We start from the raw sequence: 20027 nt of genomic DNA, 5'->3' as shown, positions 1-20027 counted from the left end.
ACATCCTAAGGCTTTATTGTGTTGTATATACTAGGTTGCACATTTGATTTGTATTTTTTATATTTTTCACTTCTTTCACATCTTAGCAACATAAACGTTTTTCGTTTCGAGTTGATCCTTAACTTTATCAAATCTTATAATTACCATGATAAACCCTAGATTATATGCAATCTCTCACCCATTCAATTAAGTTTTCATGAGAGAAAAATATTTCATTGTGAAATCATTTGTAAAATCTCCTTCAACAACCTCATTTATAAAAAGTGAAAAATTTAATAACATACTAGAGTTTATTTGAGAATCTATTCCATAAAGATATTTTTCCATTTAGATTATAATCTACTATAATATAAAATTCATCCCTCAATATCTATATAACATTATTTAAATAATCTAATAAACTTTAAAAAAGAAAGCATTTTTAATTTTTTTACATCATACAAAAAAAAATCAAATACTAATACAATAAATTAAACATTTATAATTAAATTATACAATCAAAAACTAATACAATAAATTAAACATTTATAAATAATCTAATAAACTTTAAAAAAAAAACACCAAAATAATAATACTTAAAACTACCTAAAAAACCACTCACTCGACTCCAATAGCAACCACCATCACAACACCACTTCCACCACGTGCCTAGAATACTTCTTAACAAACAATCTATCTCAAATCTCTATTAAAGACCACTAGAAAGGAGAAAATGAAAAGGGGTGCAAAGAGATCGCAAAAATGAAAAGGGTGCAAGGAGATATCAAAAATGAAAAGAGTACAAAAAATAGCAAAAATTAAAGGAAGTACAAGGGTGGAAAGTATATAAACTTCCGCAGTCATTCAATGAATTCAGTCAACCACTTAATTTTATAAAAATAATTTACTCCTCACCAACAAAAATTAATCACAAGAGTATTTGTGGAAATTGAGGATGCAAGATGATAAAAAAAGTGTAAAGCGGTATTGAGTCAGAGAAAGTGCACCATAAGTAATCGTATACTAGAAAGTCTTGCCTAGACAAATATGATAAGCGAAAGAACTCCGGATGGGAAAAGAAACAACAGTCACCACCATCATGAGAAGAATAAGTATGACACCTACAAGATCCGAAAATGACATCTGCCAGCATACAACATAGAAAACATGTTAGCAATAAATATGAACACATCAGCGCTAGTAGCAAAGGAATTACATTTCATGTTGGGTAACAATAACCCCCATTGTCATTAGTTATCTCGAGAAGCTTAGTAAAAAAGATAATTATTTCAACAAAGTAAATTAAATTAACGTCAGGGGTAAAAGAAAATTTTCTCTATATGGTGCGTTGACATACTTCAGATGGAACATTGAATAATTTTAAGAATAGCTAGTCAAGTAACGTTATTCCACCATACCAACTTTTAAGAATAGATGTTATGATACGTAGATAAACTATCTACCATAGACAGTTTAGTTTCGTCAATCAATATGGTCTTGTTAAGACTACCCATGATTTCGATCATATAATAAATAGTAAGATCTTAATTAAATGCACAAAAAAGAAGAAGCTAATTTTTACTCTTAAAGAAAAAACAAGATGAACCTTCACAAAGATCATTAAACCCTTCAAAGCAAGAAAGTCTAGACCACCTTCAAACCCTTCAAAGCAACCATCACAAGATGTTGACGACAATGTAGACACTGAAAACCCATGTGTAACACAAGACTCAAATTTGATTTACTAGACCATCTACTCTTAACAAAACTTGACACTCAGGTCCCCAAGTTTATTCTAACATAGTATATCAACTCATCTTGAGGTCGTATGCTTAATTTGGTATTGCCAGTATTATGAAGGGATGTTCAAAGAAAAAGTTGCCATCAGCATTGCGAGTTGAGCACCAATTAAAACATGTGAACTAAAAGGCTGGCTACCAACCTCTAATAAAGCATTGAAACAAAGATAGAAGATCTGCAAGCAAGCTCTATCAGTCTTATTCAAGATATCTATATATACAAGTTCTCCCATGCAGCAGAAAAAGAATAATGATTCAAGCCATTCTAAATGACTCTATGTGAGTTAAAGCTCTTTGCATGCAATAATGTCATAATGCTTCTCTTAGTGCAAGACCTTAGGAGCATCTAGCAAGACAATAGAGAATGCTTCTTATTTCTAAAGCCTTCACTTAGTGACTTTACTAAGTTCATATCTTTTCTATTGGGTGTTATCTTAGTAATCTTTTCAAACAACTCTTCTGTTGTAGCAAGAAGTCACACTTAAAGAATACTCGGGAAAGTCAAAAGTGGCTATATGAAAAAAAAAAACAAAGACTTGTTCTTTATCTTGGGAAGATAAATGAGATAGTCAAGAATGACTTTATACATATGTTATAAGCCAGAAGTGATAGTGAGAGTAATTGTAACCAATTATTGATTAGTGAAATTCTTTACAATGGGAGAAACTATACGTAGCCCAGTACTGAGGTAAATCGTTATAAAATTCCTAGGTATGCCACTGCCTCAAGTATTGCACCTGTAACAGCTTTTTGCTGTCTTTTACAAGCAGCTTGCAAAAACCCTCTTGAAACATTATTCGACTGTCAAACGATCACTCATAGACATCTAATCATCATAGTCTAACAATACATTCGTTAAAATCTTTTAAGCTATATTCAATCATTCCTTATACTTGTATTGAGATCAATTAAGAATTTTTCATATTTCCTCCTGGAGTAATATAATTTGTTCACCTAGAAAAGTTAATTTATAATTGAGGAAAAGTTAACCACCAGCTTATATGAGCAAACTATCAGCCCAGATACAGAGAATCAGATGATAGAATATCACCACAAAAATACTTGGACTTTAAATATCATGGTAACTCTATTGGGAACTATTCGATCCCATTGTCACTTAACTTGTGCACATTATATTCTATTACTCTCCCTTCAACTTATGTCAATAATCTCCTTTAGTAACCAAAAATAAAAAAATGATAGTAAGAAGATCAAGTATACATCCAATTGTATGATTACTGTGGTTGGAGAAACATGTAGTAGAATTTAAGGAAAAAAAAGTCAAGAAAAAAGTATGTATCTAGATCAATTGAAGAGAAATAATAACCTAATAACATGAAAAAAAGTATGCATTAATTTATTTTTAGTCCCTGCATTACATCCATCTTATCGTTTTGGTCTTTGTTGACCATTTAATCCCTATAACATAAAATTTTACTATTTTGATCTCGTTGTCAATAGCTTCTGTTCAAATGATGAGATGATAATCAAAATACTACATCACCATGACACTGACGAGTGGACCAAAACAATAAAATTTTGTTACAAAGACCAAAAATGTTAAAAGTGGGTATATTATACGAATCACTTATATATTTAAGATTTAATTTTTTTTAAGATTATTTTTTAAAAATGTCACTTATCCACACATAAAACCATAATTTTATAACTTTTTTAATTTATTTAAAGAAATGCTGCTTTGTTTTATTTTTCTATGATTAAATTTAAAAAGAAATGCATTTTTTCAAATTTAAAATACTATGAATGAATCATAAATTCAATATATAAAAAGCATTTTAAAAATTTAAAGAATTAAAAACCAAATATACATCCAGAGACACACTCAACCTCTAGACTTAAATATAAGAAAAATGATCAAATTTCACACTGATTAAAAAGCTAGTTATATCCATTTATGTTATTGATTTCATAAAATAAAGGAGCGTAGTTTCTAAATTACTCAACATGTTTATTGGAATTATGCCAAGGTTTAAACTTGAGAATAAGATAAACTTTAAGGTTTAAAGATAAATTTTATAAATAAATATGCTCTTTTAAAATGTAAAAGGAAAGGTAGTTTACGTTCAGTTATTTTTATCACCTTTCTTCAAGGAAACCTGTATTGATACTAACTAGGCACACTAAACAAAAGCAAAAAAAAAAAAATAGAGGGACAGCAGGCATACCCCAGTAGTCCTCTGCCTTGCCAAGATCTAGGTGTAACAGTTAAGTTTATCACTATGCCTTGCCTCACAATAACAACCGGTACTGCACGACCCATATTTGATTGAGCCTCCGAAGAAAGCCTTTGGAGCAAATTATCACCTGCTTCCACGTCACCAAATTTAAGAATTTGATCTCCAAGTTGTAAACCATCCTCCACTGCTGGAGACGAATCCGCTATCTCGTCTACCATTGCAAAGGGTCTACTAATCAACACATCCACATCCATTGAATTGGGGGAATGTCTCATAAGGACATTTTGTGATGTCATCGATGAAACAGTGTCTGTAGTTGATGAGGTCTGACTATCCGAACCATCATCATTACCTTAGCATGAAGTCAAACATTGTCATAATAAATATCATTCATTGTTCATATACAGAGAGAAATCTTAATCAAACTAAAGAAGAAGGGAGAAAGACTGATTCAAGAATTCATACCAATACTAATTGTTGAAATGTAATGTTTTATTTTGTTTTATTATTCATGTATTGGAGTGCCTTGCCCCTTTGTATTCTATAAATACAGTAGTAAAGTTGTAACAGTGTAAGAAATATATACTGTTTTACTTCATTACATTTATTCAAGTTGGTATCAGTCTGACCATCTTTTTTGGTTCATCTTCATGTTTGTCATCGGCACCATTGTCTTCTGTCCTCCATTCGCAACTGTTGCCTATCATCCACCGTCATATCTCCTTCGACGAGGTTAGGGTTAGGTGTGTCTTGAGAAGCACAACCCATCCCTGGTGGTCGCCACCTCAAAATCTGTCAGACACGCAGCCATGTGCCATCTTCCGCGGTAACCCATTCTTCTGGATGCATTTCTGTCCTTGTTCTTCTTTTTTGATGGCAATAGCTTTCAGCTAGGGTTTTTCTCTCATAGTTAGGGTTTTTTGGAATCCAAGGGTTTTCTCTCCAAGCTAAGTTCTTTTTTATTTTGGAATGGCTTCCTCTCTATCTGCTACTCCTATATTACCACTACAAAGTTCAATTGGAAAAATTACTTATCTTGATCCGCGTATGTGGAGTTATGGTTTCTTGCTCAAGGATACCATAATCATCTAAAACCATATGTCTCTACTGTTTCAGATGAAGAAAAACCTCAGTGGCAGAAACTGGATTTTCAGTTATGTGTTGTTTTGTGGAAATCCGTTGTCACTACAGGAAATTTTGAGATCTTATAAGACATGCTTATGTGGAAATTCAATTTTTTATAGTCATACTTCTCCTGACATAGTCATACTTCTCCTGACAAGTGTTTTATATTATGGTTTATGTTGATGATATTGTTATTATAGGAAATGATGTCATTAGAATTGCTTGAGTAAAGAACCATTTGTTAAGCCATTTTCAGACCAAAGATCTGGGTGGTCTAAAATATTTTCTTGGTATTGAAGTGGCACAATAAAATAAAAATAATGTGTCATCATTTCACAAAGAAAATATGCTCTTGATATTTTGGAGGAAATAGACCTTTCAAATTGCAATCCCATTGATAGTCCTATGGGGTTAAATCAAAAGTTGATGAAAAACCAAGGTGAACCTTTTTTAAGACCCAAAGAGATATAGAAGGTTGGTTGGAAAACTCATCTATCTTATTATAACAAGACCTGATCTTTCTTATACAGTGGGAGTTGTGTGTCAATTTATGCAAAATCCCCACATTGATCATTGAAATGTTGTGATTTAAATTCTCAGATATGTAAAAGTGAACCCAGGACAGGGATTGTAGTATGAGAATAAGGGAAGTACTCAAATCGAAGGGTATTGTGATGCGGATTGGGCTGGTTGTCCAATTGACAGAAGATCTACCACAAGATGCTATGTATTCCTTAAAGGGAACCTTGTATCTTGGTAAAGTAAAAAACAAAGTCTTGTTGCTCAACCTAGCGCAGAAGTTGACGATAGATCTATGGCTCTAGCTACATGTCAACTTGTGTGGATTAAACAACTTCAAGAGTTGAAATTTTGTGAAAATGAACAGATAAAGTTGAATTGTGACAACCAGACAGCTCTCTCTGATCCGGTATTTCATGAGAGAACAAAACATATAGAAATTGATTGTCATTTTGTTAAAGAGAAGCTGTTATGCAAGGATATTATACTAAGTTTGTCTGCTCTAATGAACAACTTGCAGACATATGACTAAATCTGTAAGGGGAACTAGAATTCAATTTATATGTTCCAAGCTTGGTGCATATAATCTATTTGAGAGGAGTGTTGAAATGTAACGTTTTACTTTGTTTTAAGGTAGTGTCTTGCAATACCAAACAATCATCCTTCCCTACATCAGGTTTACAGGCAACTTTGCAATGCGATTTTTGCATCTTCAAGGAACAATGGCTTCGTTAAGCCTCTTTTGACCAATATTTTACACGCATGCCCATGACTTAGAAAGAAAGATTTTGCAGTGAGTGGGTTTCGCAGGGTTGATGTGCTTGTAATTTTAGGACAGGCTGGAACTTCTCATGAGATAGAGTGGTAGCTTGGCTTCTATATGAGTGTGTTAAAGTTTTGATGCTGATAGAATTGGCAGCAGGGGAAGGAAGGGTGCTATCATGGATAATAACATATGGAGGTAAAATTTTCAAGTTGGTCAGATTCAACACCAAAATTACTACCGTGGTTTAGACTTTATATTTAAGTGACATTTCAACATGAATAGTATTATAGCTGAAACAATAAACAGACCAAGTAATGATTTGCACAACAATTTATGCCTCATAAGCTAATGACAATGAAATAGACAATAAAAAGTTGTCATAATTTGATATTAAAAAGAAAATTACGGCATTGGCACGGGAAGCAGGGTAAGGAGGACCCAACATCAAATTTTACAGAGCACGAGGTTCCTCCAGAAAAAAAATTGACCCTAACCCATGCATTTGGTGACTAAGCAAGCAGATGCAGAAAGCTACAAGGCAAGACACATACATACACAAGGAAAAAATCATACATAAAAAAAGACAACCTTAAAACAAGAAGAATCAGGCATTCATGCTATCATAATTCATAAAGAATAAATGCACTGCTAGCAATACCCATAACCCATAAAAGATATACATAGAAACAGAATTTCACAATCCCAAATTCCATGGTAAAAGGAGCAGCTAGACCACTATGAATCACCTTATTGACAAACAAAAACCTAAGTTCATAGTAGCATATAAAATCAAAGTTCCAACATGCAAATCTGTATGCACAATAACATTGACTCTTTGGTGATACCTGGATTCTTGTAGACCGATGACCTACTCTCAAGCCTTGCAGAATGCAGAATTTGAATATTTTGGTTTATTTTCTCAGTTATCTCCTTGTGATCATTGCGCAACTCTACAAAGATAACGAAAATCATAAAACAATATAGCATCAGCACGTTGACGGTTGTAAAGAAGCCATCGAACACAAATAACAGTGATTCGAAGCCAAATCTTCGAACCTGCAAGGCGACGTCGTTCGGCTCGAACAGCGGGGATGTCGATATCGGAACGAGGAAAACCCTAAAAAATGTAGCAGCGGCGTCTCGTAAAGAATGAATGAATAAAAGCTTATGCAAAGCTTTGGAAGTAATAGATGGTTGACATTGGTGGTGTGAGAAAAGAAAGAGAAGGGAAAACCTCAGAATCGAGGAGAGCGCCGGACACACCAGGAGCTCCGGGCTGGGAGAGGCGAACGATGATGGCGTTCATCTCCGCCTCCAGCGCGCTACGCTTGTCCATGAGAGACATGGTTTCTGCCTTCACGTTCGTCGCTACCATAGTCACCTTCAAGAGAAACGATTTTTGGTTGTTCTTCTGATAAAATAACGATGAACTACAGTATTTATTTATCTAGGGTTTTTTTCCTATGCCTCCAGGGTTTCTAATGTCTTTAACTTTGAAAGGAACTAATTAATTATTTTATTTGTAGCCATCACTTTAATTATTGTTATACCAGTTAATGATTATTTTTTTAAAATATACAAATAAAAATATACTAGATTAAATAGAAAAATTTAAAGATTCGTTTTCTGATGACTATATATGTCTTATGAAAAAATTCTTTTTACAACATAAAATTCTATCCTTGATATATATATATATATATAGATTCAAATATAAAAATAGAATAAATATTCAGAAATCATCTAATATACTCTAATATTTCAGAAGATGATGTCTTTAAGAGTGTGTTTATTTGGATGATCGGAAAAGAATGATTGTGTGAATTTAAGGAAATTTTAGATAATTTTTTTGTTGTTTATTTGAATAAATTTAGAGATAAACAAAAATGAATTTTAAAATAATTTTTTTAATTTATGGATCAATTATTGAATATGAGACGCATTTATAAAGTCATTCAAAAATGTCAAGATTACAAAGAAAAATCATTTTTTTTTTAAATCAGGCGTATCCACATAGTTTCGCCAAAACTTCGATACATGCTTAAATCTATAAATACCACTTACAACATCATTAGACAGACATTGAGATATTGGTACGCTGTCTTTGAATGTTTCTTATGAGGTTGCAAGGTTTCTTCTTTGTAAAATTTCTTTCTGTTTAGATTATAAAATTTCTTCCTCTTCCCAGTTGCAAAACTTTTTCCTTACTTTTATTTTATTTTTAATTTATTGTCATAAAATCTTAAATGAAAAATAATATCTTAGTTTTTATATGGATTTGTTCACTTAATATATATATATATATATATATATATATATATATATATTATTTCAGTGATATTTTGAGGACAGAGTTTTTTATTAGAAGGATTCTCTGGAAGAAAGCAAAATTTCTGGATGACTGTAATATGAATAGTGTGTGTGAGAGGCGTGAATGGAAGATGATTAGAAGGTAAGTGGCTTGTGGCTATTGGAAGATGATTATAAGGTACGTGCCTTGTGGCTCTGACTTTTTATTTATAATTTGTTTTATAGACCTTAAACTGATATAAGCCCAACAAAATATAAACAGACTTACTTAAAAATCTTTTTAGTTGCTAAATATCTTTAAATAAATATTCTTGATTATCCTTTGATTATTTTATCATCTCCCTATCAATAAAATATTCTTGATTATTTTATATCTTTAATAAGATATATCGTAACCGGCCCGTGTACATGTATATTCAAATCATAAGATTTGTATATAAGCAATTATCTTCATCTAGTGCGTTCGTCAATTTCAATAGGTTTAATTTTATTATATTTTGAAGGTTTAATAGCCAATTTAGTCCTCACTTTGATTGAAAAATCTCAATTTAGTCTCTCGTTATAAAAGTGTTTTAAATTAGTCCTAACTTTTAAAATAGTGGGTCAGATTGGTCCCTTCTGTTAAATATAAGTTAACGAAATTAATGGATGATGATGTGACACAACTTAAAGCTAACGAGGGACCAATCTAATATATCAGCTTTAAGCTGTGTCATATCATCATCCATTAATTTCGTTAATTTATATTTAACGAAAGGGACCAATCTGATCCACTATTTTAAAAGTTAGGACTAATTGTAAAACACTTTTATACCGATGGATTAAATTGAGATTTTTCAACCAAAATAGGGACTAAATTGGCTATTAAAAATAGTTGACGTGTTATTACATCAAAATTGACATGGGTATCGACTTTTATTTTAAAGTCATATTGTATGATTCGTATCAACTTTTATTTTAAAGTCATATTGTATGATTCGTATAAGATGGTGTCACCAAGAAGAAGAAAATTAATATCATTATCTTTAAAGCTTGCCACTCCCAGCTCAACCCTCCTAATATACTAAAACTGGAATAAGAACATGAATAAGAGACATCAAACTCACATTAAAATGCATTATCTTTCATCTCATACAACATTCCCAAGATGTGAAAAAAAAATATAGGTCACATCAAAGACGGTAGTCCAAAACAAAAGCTAAGATAATAAAAAAGACAAACCTCCAAAAAGCTACGAGTGCATGGATAAGAATAATTTTGAATATATTTAGATAAGCAAAATCTTGTATAATGTATATTAAATCAAAGTTCAACAAATTTTTTTGTTTGATTTCGACTATGTACTTAAAAATCAATAAACTATAAAAACATATTTTTTAAAACATCACGTCTCATCAAATGCTGAGTAGTTTGTTTACTAGACACAAGTGGTTTATTTATATACTTTTTCTAACATGTTTTAGCTTAGATAAATAATAAATATACTTTGTTGGAAGATAAACCTTGAATGTTTCTTATACACACTGAAAAGTTATAAATACTTATTAATTATAAAAAGAAGATTAGTGACAGCTCCTTAACCTCTATCAAATATAGAGATAAACTCGTGATCTTTAAAATAATCAAAGTGTTTTAGCTATGAGTGATTTTGTCTAAAAAATACTTGTACTTAAAGTGTTCAAAGAACACTTGTAACTTATTTGCATTGATTGTATTTAAAGAATATTTGTAACTTATTTAGAAGTTCTACTATTTGTATTAATAACATTTTATTATTAAACCGTGTTAAAGATAATTTACTAAACACATGTCAATTATATAACAAATGTGTATAATGTTTCGTTCAACAAAAACAAATGTGTAATAAAAAATGATTAAATTAGTGTTTTTTTTATACTAAGAGATAAAATAATTTGTACAAGTAGATTTATGAGTTATTAAATAGGAGATCCATTGCTTAACGTCTTTTCAAAACACTAAATACAGTCATATGAAATGCGACTACATAAACTTGAAATTACTCTTAAAGTATTAAAAGTTCAACATAAAAAAATAAGGAAAAACTTTTTTTAACAACACTTCTTTAACAACTTTTTAACAACGCATACGTGACAGTTTGTGATTGGTCTGTTTTAAATATATTTTAAACATAAATTCAAATAGACCAATAAAATGATGACATGTGTCTCGTTATCAAAAAAGTTGTCAAAAAGTGTTGTCAAAATATCATTGTCCAAAAAATAATATATAATACATCAATCACAAGCAAACCACAACCATTATTGGAAATAAAATCAATGTTACTTTTTCAACAGAAAAAATGTTTTGTTTGAGAAATTATTTATTAAATATTTGGTTATGTTACATGGATCAAGTTATTATCAACTGATGTTGTAGACTATTATATTTAGGGTTTAATACACAAAATATAATACTTATGTTGTCTGTCTGGACTATTATTTTTTTAAAAGAAAGACTACATGATGTAATTATAATAAATGTTCAAAATAAAACAAAATATTGACTATTTTTTTATTATTAATGTCTACGTACATACCATTATTGGCAATATAGAACATTAGTATCACACTATTGATAGTCAATGTCTAATACATTCTTAAATCAAACGAAACATTAATAATTTATCGATAATTTTTCAACACGTCTTTTTCTATTGATTTCTCACAATATCTCACCTGATTCAGCAACAAAAATACCCAATTCGATATTTAGTTAAAAGATTAAGTAAAAAAATTGAAATTTAAAAAACTTAAATCGCAATAAAATTTAAATATATGTTTCTAGTATATGAATTTTGACTCAAAATTAAAATTTATCTATGTTTAAAATTTTACTTTATTTTGATTTCAAAATTTAAAAGTAAATAAATATAATTTTTTAAAATCAATTATAATTTTTTACTTGATAAATATATTTTTTCAATTAATATTAAAATAAAAATGTACATGTCAAATAATATAAATAATTAAATGCTACCGTAAAATATATTTATCATGTAGAAATAACATAAATTAATTAAAACATTTATAAAATTTAAAAATCAAATTTTTTAATAAAAAAAAAATCGACTCTAAAATTAAGAAATAAAAACATATTTAAAAAAAATAAAAAGAAAAGTAAAAGCACTTAGCCTAGATATTTCACACTGGCCCATGGAGAATAGCCATGGCTACCACAAGAGATAGAATAACGACAACCGCGAGCGCGAGTGCGATGCACTGTCAAGAAAGCCACCCGTCACACCACATTACCACTTTACCCCACGATAAATAGATAGACCTTCCCACACCCGAAAATGGCATCCATAGTTGCTGCCTCCTCTGCATTCTCAACTATCCTCACTGCTCAATTTCTCATTCCTTCTTCGTCTTCTTCTTTCTTTCTCAAAACACTCACTCGAAGGTCAACTGCGCCGTTACTCCGTCTTTCTCTTACGTCACGACGACCACTGCGTAACGTCATGGCTTACGCCACCCTTGGTCTCACTCGCCCTTCCAACACCGAAACCCCCAAGGTTGAATTTCATTTCTCTTGATTTCAGTTGAATTTGAATTTGAATTTACGCTGACTTGACGTAAAAGTGTGGAAATGGAAGATTTCTTTCGCGTCGAAGGAGGTTGACGTGGTGCAATGGAAAGGAGACCTGCTCGCGATTGGCGTCACGGAGAAGGACTTGGCGCGAAACGCCGAAGCGAGATTCGAGAACGCGATTTTGAATTCCGTGGATTCGAAGTTGGACGGATTGTTGGCCGAGGCTTCCACCGAAGAGGACTTCACCGGCAAACCGGGCCAGTCCATAGTTCTCAGAATCGCTGGTGGACTTGGATCCAAGCGCGTGGCCCTGCTCGGCCTCGGCGCGTCCGCGTCCACCTTCGCCGCGTTTAAGTCTCTCGGCGAGGCTGTTGCTTCTGCCGCTAAGTCCGCCCAGGCTGGCCACGTCGCCGTCTCGCTTGCCTCTCCAGACGCGTTTTCCGTGGAGTCTAAACTTAAGACAGCTTCTGCAATAGCATCTGGTATCTGTTTCTCTTAAGATCCGCGTGTAGCATTAAGCTGTCCTATTTGATTAAATTTTTCAATAAACTCTCTTAGAGCAAAACAGGAAGTAGAATAATAAAAACCAAAATAGAAAGTTATTGGGATTTCAGTTAGGAAATCAAGTTGAGTTGGTGAAAAACAGTAACTCATTGACGCATTTAAGTTTACTAGAGTTTGAGGTGAACTTTGCTTCTAAATGAATCTAGAAAAAAAGAGAGTCAAACATTCTGATACAGTGTTCCATGGAAACTGAGGTTTGTTTGGATGTTCCAACTTAAATCCAAAGGAATTGAGTTTCTCAAGTTAAAATTAACTTAAGATAACATTTCTACATCAACTTCTGGCGAAGTGTATAAATTATAGGAAACGTGTTTTTCTAGTTTTAGTTCTTTCAAATACTTCGGATTCCATATAGATGAAGGTGATCTCGAATTTATAAGCCACGTGGTGAGAATAAATTCACACTTTTTTGACAAGTTTTAGACCAGGATCATCATTATGAAAGTACAAATACCTTGGTCACTTTTGATCTAAGTACCATAGAAACAGATTCTTTCCTTGAATCTTCTAGTTAACATAAGAAGCTTTGTTTGTTTTGCTTTTTTATTTTTTTTCTTCTTATAAGTGCAAGTTTATCTAAATAGAGTCTATACCTTATTTGAAAGGTTGTGATTTTGAAGTAAGATTGAGTTGTGTTGTGTGGCAGGGACTGTGCTGGGAACTTTTGAAGATAACAGGTACAAGTCTGAGTCTAAGAAATCGTCACTTAAATCAGTGGATATTATCGGGCTTGGATCTGGGCCTGAATTGGAGAAGAAACTTAAGTTTGCAGCAGATGTTTCTTCTGGAATCATTTTTGGAAGGGAGCTTGTGAATTCTCCTGCCAACGTGCTAACGCCAGGTCCATATTAAACTAATGTTTATATGTTGCAGATAGTTCAATTTGACTAAACTTCTCACCAAGCTCTATAAAGAAAGTAAAATAGAGCAAACTTTTGAAAAAAATTAAAATTAATTCATATATCTCAACTTTAGTGTTGTCTTTTTTTGTTCATAGGTTTGGTTTGACTCCCAATGTTTTTTGTTTTTTGTTTTTTTCTCATTTTCTTTTAATAATATTTGTCATGTGATGACAAATGGTAGATGTATTTTAAGGTGCCGGCCTAACTGAGATATTAAAATACAGTGATGCCATTAATAATAAAAAAGCTTAAGACTTGACTGTGGAACTTTGGCAATTAAAAGGTTCTTGCAGATTGAAAGGTAATACAAGCTGGACCATGCATACACATGCACACAGGGTTGTTAAATTCTACTGTTATCGGCTTACAATTTTATGTTCCAACTCTATAACAGAGTAAATGGAATAACAATATAAGTCAATACCAGATGCAATGGCCGTGATATGTGCATTATTTTGTAGTTTAATAAGACATGACAAAGATATTAATGAAATTGTAAACTGAATTTCATAAAATTAATCAAGTACTCCTACAACATTGGCAACAATTACGCATTTTGAGGCTAAAACCATTTGAAGATTTAGTCTTTTAAATTCTGTACTATACTGTTAGTTTAATTATACTTGTATGAAAAATAGAGTCAACATGTTCTTATATGCTATGGTTGTAAGAATTTAAAAGTAGATTCAAGAGGTTCAACAACCATGTGTGTGGATCATATAATGCAAAAGTGTGAGAGGTTTTAACTTGACCACTTAATGTTGAGTTGACGGTAAATATTTATGCTCTCGTTTGACACCCTCTATATGTATGCATTTGTCCTCTTTTTGAAGAGGTGAATTCTCCTTAGAGGGAGAAGACATAAGTTGTAGCTGTTGATTTGAAAATCAGTGGTTGAGATTGTGACAAAATGTATGATATGCACATGTATACAAGTTATGAGCCTATATTTAAATATATTATCCTGGTTTTCTCATTGATGGATATAACTTCTTTCTCTCTAAAGTGAATTTCTGTGTTCTAGGAGCTAGAATATAGACTAGAATATGGATGCACACGCATCCTTGGCTTTGAAGTAAAAGGGCAGTTAGTTGAACATTTCAATGTTCCATTGCTACATGTGTGAGATACTTTTTGCATTTCAAGGAATTGATGCGTCCTCAATGAATTATTTGGCTCAGGGGTATTGGCTGAAGAGGCATCAAATATTGCTGCAGCATATAGTGATGTTTTTACTGCCAAAATATTAGATGCTGAGCAGTGCAAGGAATTGAAAATGGGGTCCTATCTTGGTGTCGCTGCAGCCTCAGCAAATCCTCCACATTTTATCCATTTGTGCTATAAACCACCAAGTGGACCTGTAAATGTCAAGTTAGCATTAGTTGGAAAAGGTTTGACTTTTGATAGGTACTTGATTTAACCATGTCTCATTTTATTTTAGCTGCAACAGAAACATGAAATGAGATTTTCCCGATGTTATCCTCTGTGTTGATTTTCGGATTATAACTCTTATTGGTTATAAAGTTGTATATTGTCATTTCTCTGGGTGCTGTGTCCATGGTAGTCAGAATCTTATTCCACTTTGAAGAATCACACGATTCTACATTTCTGTCATGCCTTAGCAAGTTTCTTCATGCTTGGAGCTGCTGCTAAGCAGAATTGGTAGATTTGCCCGTGTAGAATCTTAAAATTGGTGGAATAAAAGATTTTCTATGGTTTTTTGTGCGCCAACATTTAGCAGTGGGTCAAGTTTCTTTCTTTTATTTTTGGTTTTAGGATTTTGTAAACCTAATCATAAAAACCCAAGCCCCAAAACCAACTTTTTTATAACCCCAACACCAATAATAGAGGAAAGCATCTTCACTGACCTGAGATCACTGCTACTTCTTCAACCTCCATTACAAAATTTGCGGCCTCTCTCACCCAAGGCCCAAAAGCATTGCCTGAACCTCAAAAGTTGTTTTTTTCATCCTAATATGACGATAAATTGCCTTTACTTTGTTGAGGGCTCTATAGTCTATGCAAAAATTGCCAGTTAACATCTTTCATTTTAATTAAGATTACTGGACTTGAATAGGTCTTTGGCTAAGCTGACTAATTACTAAGGCCAACATATTCAACTTGTTTATTAATCTCATTCTTTAGGATGTACAGCTACTTGTAGGGATTTACATTCACTGGATATACACCTGTCTTTCTTTACATTTTGTGGTTGATTTATCTTAGAGGCAAACCCACTGGTACTTTGTTACTATTTTGTGGGTCAGAAAATTGTGATCGGTACTTCTCTAGCATTTGTTGTAATTGCTTCTGTTTTGTAGTTTCTGCATGCTCTGACTTTGCTGAATCTGGTTCATTCTTGGCTTCCACCATCCACAATAATGACAATGCCTCTGCCTTTTTATTCTTTAGTAATGCCTGAGAAGAAACCAAGATTCTAGATAAACCTGACCCCTCCATAACTTTAACTACATGGCCTTGCCTCATAAACTTCATCACTAAAGTTTTCCAATTTACCTTAACTTCTCCCAGAGTAGCCAACCATGCTACACCTAAAAAGAAGCCTACCCATCATAACTCAAACAAGAATAAATCTTCTAAGAATTCGTACTCTCCCATCTTGACTGCAATTTGTTGGCAGTAACCTTGTGTTTTCGTTTCCTATTTCCATTTGCGAAAATTGTGTCTGGTTGCATTTTCAATCAGAATCAACACTTTCTTCCTTGAATTATTCCTTCCACTTTCATAGTTTGGGTCAAATACCCTAAAAAAGACATCGAAAAATCCATCCATTGGCACAAAGCATCTTTACCCCTGTCCCCTTCATCCCCACTTTCTAATTTTGCAATTTCCCCTTCATCATTTTCCAAAAGTAAATCCTGAAACTTCTCTTTAGATATCGATGTCCAGTTACAAAAAGCAACCCATTGTAAACTTCTCATACTTCCTTCTAACATTTTTTATATGGTAAATTCCTTGTGCTAGACTTTGTTGTTTGTGCCAGTTGTTGTCTTCTAGATTATGAGTTGCAGTCATGGCTTTAGTTCCTCCTAGAGAACCTTTACTTTGATAAGTCAAATTTGGCATTGGGTTTACCCCTTCCACTTGTGCTATCACTCTTGCATTTCCTTGGTATCTCGGATTTGCCATTAGGTTATGATTTTTAGCCTCCCCAAAATTCATTTCGGTAATGGGAGCAAATATTGGTTTAGATATTTTGTGGTAGACACGCCAAGAAATACCTCAACAATTGATCTTTCAACGTGATGATGTTTGTGACACTGACACAACCTCTTTGTTGTACCACTGCTTATCATTCATACATTGTGCTCCTTTTCCCTCTAGATCTCCTTAGCAACACTAAAGAAAAATCTTCCAAAGATGGATTCTTGGAATTCTTCCTCCAATATCATCACCAATGAATGGTGTTTCCCTCCATGGTAATGAATGCCAATTTCATTTTCCTCTCTTGTAATCCATCCCAAAGGGTTATTGCCCTTAAAATTGGGTAATCCCCCCTTTGGGCGTTTCACTTTTAGTTGTGCTTTCTTGGCCATTGTGGTCTTTGTTAGATAAATTTTGTACATGGCTTGGGCCATCCTTCATTTATCATTATTTATATATACGTTCTTAAGTTGTGCAAATAGAATAACAAGAGGATTACATCACATGAATGTATACTGTTTCTCTCCACATGTAGATTTTAATCCGAATTCGTGCCTTCTTGGTGACCCGACTATTTATTGATGCCATTTTTTTGGAAATTGTGTCTCAATGCTGAATTTCGGCTACCTGTTTTTCACTGTGCATTTTGTAGAACCTCAACAATTCCTATAGAACAAAATCACATAATTTGAAGTGAAGAAATTGTTCTTGTAGAGAAGGCTCAATATCAGATATTGGTAGGAAAATTGATTTATCTATCACACAAGACTAGACATTGCTTATGCAGTTAGTGTAGGGAGCCAATTTATGCATGATTTAAGAGAGAGACACATGCAAGCAGTTTACAAAATTCTCCAATACATGAAATCAAGTCTAGGAAAGGGGCTACCATTCAAAAGGGGATACACATTGACTATGAAAATATATACTAATGTTTACTATGTTGGTTCTATTATTGACAGAAAATCTACTTCTGAGTATTGTGTATTTCTTGGAGATAGTCTAGTAGCATGGAGGAGTAAAAAGCAAGATAGAGTATCTCGTTCTAGTGCAGAAACTAAATTTCGAGCTCTTGCTCAAGAAATGTGTGAAGGACTCTGGATGAAAATAATTTTGAATGACCTTAAAGTCAAGGTGGACAACCCTGTGCAACTATACTGTGACAATAAGTCTGCCATGAGCATTGTCCATTATCCAGTACAACATGACAGGACCAGACACATTGAGATTGACAGACATTTCATCAAAGATAATCTAGACAAAGGCTTTGTAATTACAACATTATGTCAACCATCTTACCTATTAAACGACCTCCTTTAGTGAAAAAGATGCCCATGGTTGGTCCAAAGTTGATGCCCAAGTTTGTAGGTTTCTGAAGTCAACTCTTCATCCTTCCTTGCAGTAGATATTTTGAACCCATGAGACATGTGCCCAGGTTTGGGAAGATGCTCACTAGTGATACTTAACACCTTTATGGTGTGTGCTAAAATCTCGAGTATCATTACTCCTACTGAAGAACATAGGTTCTTCCATAAACAAATGTCTTAATAATTCTATAACAATTTATCTTCGAGTAAAGCTTGGTTAATAAAAATTAAGAAAATGACTTTTGTTTTTTTATCACATTAAAGTTTAGAACTCTTTTATAGGACTACTTGTTGTAAATATCAAAATCATATTAGAAATGCATTGATTCAAAAATGTATTAGAATGTTTTCATAATTACTTCATTGACTATTTCTAAGTCTTTAATAAAAAATTAAGAAACAGTTATAAATATTTAAACACATAAATATGTAAGGGTGGACAAAATTAATTGAATTGCACTGAACCGTTAAAAATTTCAATGAACCAAAAAATAGTTCGTCTGAACTAAACTAACCTACTTTTTGTTCTAACTAACTGAATTAAATTATTATTTAAAAACCTCTAAAAAAAAGAAAAATTAACTTAGTAGATAGGAAATATTTGTCTTCACTCAATAACATTGATTCTCCTATAAACAACAAAATTAAAAAGTTGAGATGAGTCGAGTCAGATCAAAGGTTGAGATGGCCAAGTCAGGCAAAATGTCGAAACAGATTGTGATTGAAATTCTCTTGAATTCAATCAGGACGGTTTCAATCAGGACGGTCTTCGGTCGAATTAGGCCAAGAAGGCCACACATGAAACTGAATCAAGTCAGTCTCGAGCGAAATCCGATCTAGTCGGCCGCAATCGAAAATTAGACAAATTTGTTTAGAATGACCATAGTCAAAGCACTCTCGATTCAGTCTTAGTAGAAAATCGGTCGAGTTGGTCCCGATCTAAAATTGACCGAATTCGGTTGGGACGACTATGACCAAAACTTAGTCGAGTTGGTCTCAATCGAAATTGAACGAATTTGACTGAGTTGGCACTGGTTGAAAATCAGCAGAATTCGGCTAGGACGACCACGAATGTTTGAGACGGTCTCGATCGAAAAATGATCGAATTTGGTCGAGTCAGACATGACTGAAACTCGGTCAAGTTACTCCCAACCGAAATTCGACTGAGTCAGCCCTTGTCATAAATCATTCGAATTCGACGAGTCAGCTCCAACTAAAAATTGACCGCCTCGACCAAAGTTTGGTCTAATTGGCAATAGCCAGACTAAGCTGCAACTTTAGAAACTCTCAAACAAGTAAAGAGTATAAAATGAATTAGTTTTAAATTAATGAGTAGTTAACTAAACTATAATTTTAGAGGTTCATTTTTTTTTGTTCAATATAGTGCAATTAATTGATAGTTTAGTGCAATTCAGTTGCCGACTCCTAGCTCCCAAGCCACTCATGGTATTAATATTGTCCATCTTCTCCCTTCTCTTTCCATCATTAGCAACGTCCTTTTTGTCTTTGTTGGCCACTACTCAAGACCACCCATCATTGGTTGCTGCTGAACTTGTTGATCCGATGACATGGTTTTGTACGATTTGGTATAGCTTATAAAACTTTTGTACATTTTGTAGAATAGCTTACATGCACATGCCCATTTTTGCTGTGTTGACTTACAAAGAGTCTTTCTTGTTTATAAAATTAGTCTCTATTAAACTTTATTGTCTTGTTATACTTTGATCTCTCTCTCTCTCTCTCTCTCTCTCTCTCTCTCTCTCGCTCTCTCTCTCCTCGTC

General features: G+C 33.0%; 2 protein-coding genes across 2 annotated transcripts in view; one reads left to right on the top strand and one right to left on the bottom strand.

Annotated features, from left to right (window-relative positions):
* Positions 1-797: 797 nt before the first annotated feature.
* LOC106757857 (probable 26S proteasome regulatory subunit p27) lies at positions 798-7856 on the bottom strand. The gene is made up of 5 exons (XM_014640688.2): positions 7621-7856; positions 7443-7503; positions 7232-7336; positions 3965-4328; positions 798-1122 (listed from the first exon to the last, which is right to left on the bottom strand). The coding sequence occupies exons 1-5, from the start codon at positions 7759-7761 to the stop codon at positions 1101-1103; spliced, it is 693 nt and encodes a 230-aa protein (XP_014496174.1). The 5' UTR covers positions 7762-7856; the 3' UTR covers positions 798-1100.
* A 4028-nt stretch (positions 7857-11884) lies between these two features.
* The window catches only part of LOC106757647 (leucine aminopeptidase 1-like), a 12812-nt gene continuing 4669 nt past the window's right edge, over positions 11885-20027 (top strand). The window contains exons 1-4 of the mRNA XM_014640373.2: positions 11885-12231; positions 12313-12730; positions 13459-13653; positions 14896-15121. Coding sequence (XP_014495859.1) covers positions 12013-12231; positions 12313-12730; positions 13459-13653; positions 14896-15121 — 1058 coding nt within the window. The 5' untranslated portion in view covers positions 11885-12012. The remainder of the gene's footprint in view (positions 12232-12312; positions 12731-13458; positions 13654-14895; positions 15122-20027) is intronic.

The sequence above is a fragment of the Vigna radiata genome, chromosome 3 (assembly GCF_000741045.1).
Source record: "Vigna radiata var. radiata cultivar VC1973A chromosome 3, Vradiata_ver6, whole genome shotgun sequence".
NCBI lineage: Eukaryota > Viridiplantae > Streptophyta > Magnoliopsida > Fabales > Fabaceae > Vigna > Vigna radiata.
The sequence above is the reverse complement of the archived record's forward strand: the minus strand, read 5'-3'. Positions and strand labels throughout refer to the sequence as shown.